Below are 8852 nucleotides of genomic sequence, written 5' to 3' on the forward strand. Positions count from 1 at the left end.
GTTAGGTGAATAATAAGTCTAATTGCAATATACTGCACTGACTTTTAAAAAAGGCCTTCAGGCAGGGGAATCAACTGATACTCAGATGGATGCGGATGCCTTTTGTCTGGGTGGCACAGACAATAACTGCACAAGAAGTTGTGTTTTCCCCAAGAGTGCTTGTTCATCATAAGTAAGGATGTGAACAGAGGGAATGAGGCTACAATAAGATGTTCCCCTGTATCCAGTGTTCCCTTGCTATCCACTTCCAGAGTCCTTGTTCTTGTGGCTGTCTAGCCCTGGTCCCAGTCAGTGTGAGAGTCAAAATGGACTAGGTGTTTTGTTTCTGCAGAGCGTGTCCTTTTTCCACTCTCTCATTTCACTTGCACAGGAACACACATGTTCAGCCAAGAAAAAGATAAGACAGTAAAATAAACAAGACATGGTATGGTTCCAATTCCTTCTCTTCCAGCACATGCACACGTATGTTACCCTTGATCTAGCTACGTTTCTGTTATCTGACTATATAACATAACTTGCACTCTTCGTACTTTACACAGTCACAAGGGGGGAAAAAGCCCCAAACCATTCCAATGTGGATCAAAAGAAGGGTTCTCAGACTGTTCCCATTACTTCAAAAGAAATACTGCTACCATTCGTAGGATGGTTAAAAGTCTCATAATGAATGGATCTGCTTTCTTACAGAGTGTTAATAGTTAATTATAAGAGAGATGTGATACCCCTGCATACTGGAGAGGAAAGAGGAATTTCACAAAAGTCAGTAATAGGAGATACCCTGAGAACTCTGTACTGCAACAACTCTTCCTTTTGTAACTGAGTGTTACCTGGACTGAACTATGCTGAGTCCTGGAATCTGGCCTGTTCATTATTGTTGCGATACTGACGATTGACTGAAAAATAAAGGAGGGGAGGGCATATTAGTTGTTCTACTGTTTTGTTATGAATGCACACAGGTTCCTGTTTCCGTAACCCTCATCCAGACTAAATAAAGAAGAATTTTGCCATTCACTTCAGAACATTCCTTTGGTCAAGCCAATGTGTCTTCATAATTGAAAGTGAGTTGCATTACCTTTTTTTTTTTTTTTTTTTTTTTTTCTTTTTTTTTGATACAAAGGGATCCCTCACGCACCGACAGTTTGGGTTTTGGATCTTAAACTGTTTTGCAGAGCATAATGTCAATCGCAAGTAAAAAAGATCATGTCATTAGGATGGTATTATTGACTTGGAAGTTAATTGAAGAGATTGATTTCATAGACAACACAAAGTGATATCCAAGGCTAAAATTTCATGTTCCTTATCATTAAAAAAGTGTTCTCAGACCAGTGAGACCAGCTGTTCCTATGCATCCAGCTGCTCCTCACCCTGACTTTCATATTTTTATAGGCATTTATCATCTGCAGCATCACTGATGAGTTTATTGTACTATTAACTTAAAAATGGCATCAACTGTTGTGTGGTAGTTAAGTACAAAATTTACTATAGATGAGTCATTGTTGCAAGAAAAGAGTACTGCTCTCCTCCGCTAATATTCTAGGAGACATAAATGTAATTTCATTTATTTTTGGTAAGCAAAATATTACAAAAAGTTTTCTCAGGCATAAGATATTTGTATGGCTTCCATCTGTAACTGGTCTTTACAATGCAACTGTAAAAGGAAGGAATTAACATTTAACATGCAATCTTTCCAGCATAACTGGGCACTTAAGCAGAGTATACATAAATAAAAGTTGTTACTGGGTTAAGAATGAGAAAATAATGATTTTACAGCTATAGGCACATACTTGCAACTATTTCAGCTGGTATTTACCCAGTAGCAAGTTCAACACACTTTGTTGACATATACTGGTTTAATTGAATACTTTTGCCTTATTCTACTTTTATTACTTTATTATGGTATTAGAGAACATATACTAATATACTCCTGGAAATTTTTGTTCACAATGCGAGCTACATTGGGACTTTCAAGTCACAGACTTTGAAAAAGAGAAAGGAGAAAGGTTATTGTTTTGAAAAGTTGTTTGAATGTACAGCCTCTTACTTTTCGGGTGCATGTGTGAACTTTCTTAAATGTCTGGTCAGCCATGCTGGATAAAGCAAAGAAAGATACAAGGAAATATGCCATACCCCATTTTATTCTCTTTAGACATTTGAAATCTATCTGGATGACAACAGGAATGAGAATTATGGTTTTCTGCAGAAAGGGAGTCTGAAAATGCATGCAGACAAGGAAACATGGAGTGATCAGCTTTGAGCCCCAAAGTAACAAAGTTTTAATCTAAAATATTCTGTGGTGGTAAGTCTCACACACTCAGCAATGAGTGTAGCACTACCATATTCCCAATGCAAATAGGCTCAAACAAGATTTAAAATAGGATGGATTTTTTTTCTGAGCTGTTCCAAACAATGTAGATTTATTCAAGCACAGTAGATGTTATTTCACCTACAACATCAGGAAAAAGGTACAAGGAACATAAAAGCATGTGTAAAAGGGTGATACAGCACCAACAGCAGACGTAGCAATATTCTTGATGAAGTAACAACTTCTGGTTTGTTTTTTTTTGTTTTGTTTTTTTGGGTTTTTTTTTTTCCCCTACCAGACTTCATCCCCTTCTGTTACTCTTTCAGCAGAGTTCATGGGATAATAATTGTAGTTCCAACTTTGTCCTCTGCAGGTATAATATCTGGCTTTCAAAGACTCACAGTAATCCATGTTGTGAAGCAAAGGGCAAGACTTATTCCTGCAGTGCCACCCTGATTAATGACTTGATTGGCATTTCTTCTTGTACTCAAGGGGAGTGGTAGACTTTGAATTGGACATTGAATGCTCATAAAGTGTTGTATTTATTTTCTGTTTGCAAGAATGATCACAGACTTGGCTAGCTGCCCTGAGGAAAACAGGACTCTGGAACACCCAAGTGGTTGTACTTTAAACCCGAGATAGTAGTTTTACAGAAATAAATACCTGTGTCGCCTAACACTGGAAAGGTATTTTCAGGGATTTTTTTTTCTTTTATGAATAGATATGGCATGACTTCAAAGCTCACTATTAGTGTTTCTACAGTCCCAATCAGAATGTGCTTCAGCCTCTTTCTTTCATTCTGTCTTCCCTTTTATTCTGTTGGCTTTTGTTGTTTTTTAGCACTTCCTTAGAAACAGTCTAGCAAATATATTTAAATACAGTAATGCATGCGTGGTAAGTGAATGTTGCTCTTGTTAAATGGAAGATTCACACTCAGAATCCTAGTTTTAAGGATTGTAACTCTTGAATTTAGGGCATCTATGGCAGGTAAACATCACCATTATTATTAGTGTGGGTGTCATTTATCGTCCATCACCATCACAGCTACCAAACAGCTAGCTGTGCAACCGCCAGGATAAGGTATGGTACAGTCATGCCATCCCTGCACAACATGTACACGTTTGGTATGACACAATGTCTGTGGGCCCCTTTGAACTTAGAGTCTACAGTATGAGTCAACTGAGCATCTGCTTCAAAATGTCCCCCCGAAGTGGTCACTTCACCTCCTGACCGTACAGAGAACGTGCTATGAGGTCCTAGCGCTAACACAGTAATAGTGAGCCAATGGTTCATGCTCTACTTCTGTTTTCTACAGAGACAAGCCATATTGTGTGAGGAGCAGGGGAGAGGAGGGGGGGGGGATGTGTGCATGTGTCCTGCTCAGTGACAAGCAAGATACTAGCATCAAGTAGCATTATACAGCTAAAGGTGTTCTCAGTACCAACAGCAGGTGACAATATTGCTCTGGCATTCACAATTCAACACTTACGCCATATGCTGCCCTGTATGACCTGCTGCAGGTGAACTTGATGCATCTCTGACTTCCTGTACTCCTCTGGCTTCTGCTCACGTACCCTGGCAGGATTTTTCCTTTGCCAGCAAAAAGTTAGTGAATATGGTAGGCTTATTCTGGGACTGTAGGAAGGCACTAGTGAAGGTGGGATGCCTTTTGTCTGGGCCAAAATCCCTTAGGTCCAGATGCCTCCTGAATAGATCATATTAGCAAGGAAATGGGATAATAATGAGTGTAGAAAAAAACATTACCTCACCTTACACAAAACTCCCTGAATTTCTCTTCTCTAAAACTTTAATAGGAGCATGATGGTACTAGAATGCTGTTATTTTTGCCACCTGCCTCATGCAATTTTCCCTCCTTCTTGTATATTCTGGGTGAGCAAAGGACATGCAGGTACAACACAGTAGCAAACAACTGCTTTCCAATCAATCCAGTAGGCTACAGCTAAATTCTTAGCTAACATTTAACTGGAACCTAGAGTTGAATTCTAAATTCTCATCTTCCAAACCAGAAACCGACAAACAGAAGAGAAAAAGAAAGATGCAACTCAGAAAATATTTTATTGAGTACAATACCATTTCATTGTAGGCTTTTGTCAAAGGTCTAACTTTATAAAACAACACCAACAACCTCTCTGAGGTTGAATACAGCTTGGGCAGGTGCACAAGGAGTAGGAGAGAGAGGGGCAGGATCTGCAAATTTTCATGCAAGCAGCATAATATGGGATATTTGCATTCAGAAGGTACCTTGTCGTACTGCCCAAGTCTGCACTATCTCACGAGAAAAAAAAATAATGGATCTACATTTAAATTTTATAAAGGATTGCAACAATCAGTTACAAGTTCAAATTTACAGGGTGTTGCCATTGTACATTCAATGGCTAAGCTTAAGAGCATAAAATTAAAATTAGGAGCTCAGAATGAAAGTACTATAGTAAGCCTAGTGTGGAAACAGGATTAACTCCACAAATTGATGGCTAGCAAGACATCATAACTACTGTAGAGAAGGAGAGCTATAGTTTTTACCAATGCACTAACTTCTAACTTCCATTTTTAGCATATGGAAGACCATAAAAGTTCCTGGAATTGTGGTTAATTCCACAACACACATATCTAATCAAGACTTGGCATCGTGGTTCCGGGAAGGAGATTAAATGAACAAGTAGTCCATGGGCAATTTTCAGTTGCATGAAGCACCTGCTCAACTCATACCCTATTTAAAGACTGTTTTCTTTAAGTGCAGTCATATTTATATTTATGAAGTTGTTGCTTACTAGAATGTAGACCAACTATTTTTTCTGGTATGTTTATTTTCAGTGATGGCAAAGCATAAATGTGCTATAAAATGTAGGAACAGTCGTAAGCAACCTTGAAAATATCCCTATATTGCTTAACTTCTTCTCTCAACCCTCCTCCTTTATGAAGTATATATACATTCAGAGACTGTAGGAAGTTTTCAGGTTGACCATGTTTCTGCAGCTAAATCTGGATTTTATGAGCTGGTCCCCACAGACTCTTTAAAAGTCTGCTATGAAACCTGCACTGTACTGCCAAAGAATTTGAGGAGCACTTGTTATAACATTAAACACAAAGTAAGTACAGCAGTTAATAGGTCTTATTACCCAGAGACTTCCATTGTCCCTTCAGTGTGCATGTCCCAACGCGTATGAGTACCACCACTTTATCAGGAAATAATTCTATAAAGCAGGATGGAACAATTTGCTAACTACAACAATATTTTCAAGAGGAAAAAATAAAATTTTAAAGCACATTTTAAAAGAAAGAAAAATGGAAATGTAAAGTTTAGCATATTCATTAGCAATTAGAGGAGAAAGTCCAGAATAGTTCAGAAAGGCCAAAATATTTGAATAATCACGAAATGTTCTGTTGAAACGAATTTTTATTTATTAAAAAGACAATGCATTCTCAAGAGATCATCTTCTTCAGTGAAATAAATTAGTTTTTCATATAGACACATCATACACAAATGTTAACAACCATGAAAAACAATACAAAATGCTTTCAAATTTAACAAGTAGAAAAATATAACTAGTATATATGGCAATTGTGAATCTAATACTGTACAGAAGTATTTATGGATTTTTACAAATAAATTATAGCTTAAATGCCCTTTTTAAAATTTCTAAATGTACACTGGAACATAGGTTCTGAAGCTTACCACTAACTTGCCACAAACGTGTGCCAGTCAAATGTTCTGCCCACAAGGTCAAAAAATTTTTTGTTGGGTTTATGGAAATATTCATGCAGTTTCTCAAGTAACTGGGTATCTATTTGTGGGTGTGCTCGTCCCTTTGATTCATGTAAACAACGCTCTCTACCACTGTCCCTTAGGCAGTAGAAGCCTTTAGTTTTGTTGAAATAAAAGTTTGAAGCATTTATCTGTGGTGATAACTTCAAAAATCTCTCTACCTTCTCTATTTCTGGGAAAGGATCTTTGATTAGTTTATCCCCATCTACAATGTGGATATGATCAAGAGGAAAATACTTCAGCCAGTTTTGCATGTGAATGTAGTATAAGCTTCTGTTTATTGCCTTGTAGTCCACATTGAGTTCACCATCTTTAATCAGAAATTGTTCAATGGATGGATACGGCTTGTGCTTCTGCATGTGATTATAGAACACTTGGGTGTAGTCTGATAGTACTCTCTCACTTGGGTCTCTTAAAATAAGGAGTAGTCTCATTGATTGGTTCATGTTATAAACTCTTTCAGGCACTTTAGGTGATGTGAAATATGCTGGAGTTTTTTCCACAGTGATCTGATGGGGATAAGAGAATGGCATTTGATTAATATACCACTGCAATCCATTTCTGTAATGATCTTCCCAGTCAAAGAAGTGAACTTCACTTTCTGCTGCTGCGATATCTGGATGGAGACTCAACATCTCCAACAAAGCTCTTGTTCCACCTTTTCTCACTCCGATAATGATAGTCTGTGGCAGCTGCCGGCATGATCCATTGGAATGCATGTTTTCCTTGAAGTCATTTTTTTGAGATGTTTTCTTTAAAAGCTCTCTCTGAACAGACTGAGAAGTTTCAGCCTTCGAATTTATAGCTGGTCTGGAAGGCACAATCTGAGGATGAACAATAAGCAACACAGCTCCCAGCAGAAAAGCTGCCATGACAGAAGTTCTCAGTCTGGTTTCACTCAAGTAGGCAATGGGGCATAAACTGATTTCCACCGAGAACAACCTTTAAAAGTTGTTTTTGTTTTGCTGAGTGAACGCGTATTTCTCAAACAGAAACTTTACTGAAAAAGGGAAAAGAAAAAGCAGCACATTATTTTATACTCAGACATATCAGTAGTAAAGACACACTGCAAGTATCTTGATTTTCACAACTGAACAAACTTCTCTAGCTTTCCCAACTCTAGGCTCATAGATCATTTGGTATAATTACATTCTTTAAAGACAGGCACATACAATAATGCCATGAGAAAATTATTTCCAGTCATCAGGAGACACGAACATTCTGAATCTTTCTCTTGCACCCAAGATTCATCTGGAGTATTATTTTTTATTATTTTTTTTTTTAAATCTAATTTCAGTGGATTTGAGCCATTATCACAAGAGAATTCAGTGCTCTTTTTAAATCTGAAAGAATAGGTCTAAGAAACAAAACAAAAAGGAAAAGGTGAGGGCTGGACCCAAATAGGATTCCTAAAAGCTGAGGGCCTTGTAGGAAGTCAGGGAATTATAGCTTCCTAAAGAACCATGTGACAGCAACCTAGAAGTACAGCCTCCTGGGAAAAAGGCTCACGCAATACAGACAGAGCTGCCCAAGCATGGGAAGGTAATGATCTCCTAGGAAGAAGTTAGGAAGAGCATTGGGTGAGAAGGAGACCAAGGAAAAGTTGAATCCATGTCATTTTAAAGTGAAGTTCATTTCTTCTTTGTGTTTAGAGTCTCTAAGGCCAGAGTCAGGTGGTGTGCACTCTGGCCCTGCAAAGAGGTAAGACAATGAAACCATAGTCTACAGTATGACTGCATCAACAAAATGAGAGCTGTGGTTCCAGTCACAATACTCTGGAAAGAAAATACACAATGGATACTTCTGAAGGCTATTTCCAGAGTTAGCTATCAAGCTGCTGTGATGTAAACAACTAACTTTACACTTCATCAAAAGACAACTAGATATTACCACTGAACACCATTTAAAGGTCAATGTGTTTTTAATGCAATGTTTAAAGTGAAATCTTAATGGCCTCACACATAGCGTAGCTCTTACATTGTCATGTTACAAGCAAGCTGTGTATACAAGCTGCACAAATTAAGATGCCTTCAAAAGACTTTATAACCTCAGTGGAAGGCTGGTATTAGTATGATTTGGTATTGCCTAACTCCATTTAGAAGTGGAAGCCACGATGGCAGAGCACATGACTGCTTTGCCTTAGTAGGCTACCATAATTATGAATTTAGGCTCGGAACAACACATACTGTAACAACTAATAAGGGCTGAAATATGAAATTACATATGAACAACCTGTGGAAATGCAGGGCTAGGTTTTGGAAATTATCCAGAGAATCTGAAAAGGAACTAATGACATTTCCACAGTAAGCTAAGTCCCAACGTGAGAAGGACTAATGATGTGTTTCTAAGTGATCTAGAAAATTCTGTTTGATAACTTTGCATTTACAGAGATCATTACTCTATGCTGGATGGAGCAGGTCTGCTTCCTGATGTTTGCTACTGATTATTACTTTTATGCTTTCCCTTTTTCTAATCACTTATAAAAGGCTACAAGGCAGCAATATTGTTAGGGAGCAAAAATCAAGGCTGGGAGGAAAGGAAAGCAAAGCGTCACGATAGACGTGAAGTCTGTGCTACCCTGTATGCCTGCAGTCTTTGAGCTCATGGGCATGCCCTGTCTCAGGCAGAAGGTCATGCCCTGGGCTGTTCTTTGATGTCTGATGTGAGGCAAATTTGTGAAGGAATTTGTTGTTCTTCCATTTTTGGTCACTTAAGTTTTATCTGTCTGAAAGTGTTACATTTTGTCTGTCGTCATTAATCTACTCTCTT

The 8852-nt window shown here is 38.0% G+C and overlaps 1 protein-coding gene across 1 annotated transcript; it reads right to left on the reverse strand.

Annotated features, from left to right (window-relative positions):
- Nucleotides 1-5753: 5753 nt before the first annotated feature.
- HS3ST1 (heparan sulfate (glucosamine) 3-O-sulfotransferase 1) lies at nucleotides 5754-6995 on the reverse strand. The gene has a single exon (XM_010080708.1). It carries the CDS (start codon nucleotides 6953-6955, stop codon nucleotides 5996-5998), a length of 960 nt encoding a protein of 319 aa, XP_010079010.1. The 5' UTR covers nucleotides 6956-6995; the 3' UTR covers nucleotides 5754-5995.
- Between the last annotated feature and the right edge of the window lie 1857 nt (nucleotides 6996-8852).

This window comes from Pterocles gutturalis, unplaced genomic scaffold (genome assembly GCF_000699245.1).
Source record: "Pterocles gutturalis isolate BGI_N339 unplaced genomic scaffold, ASM69924v1 scaffold31554, whole genome shotgun sequence".
Taxonomy (NCBI): Eukaryota; Metazoa; Chordata; class Aves; order Pterocliformes; family Pteroclidae; genus Pterocles; species Pterocles gutturalis.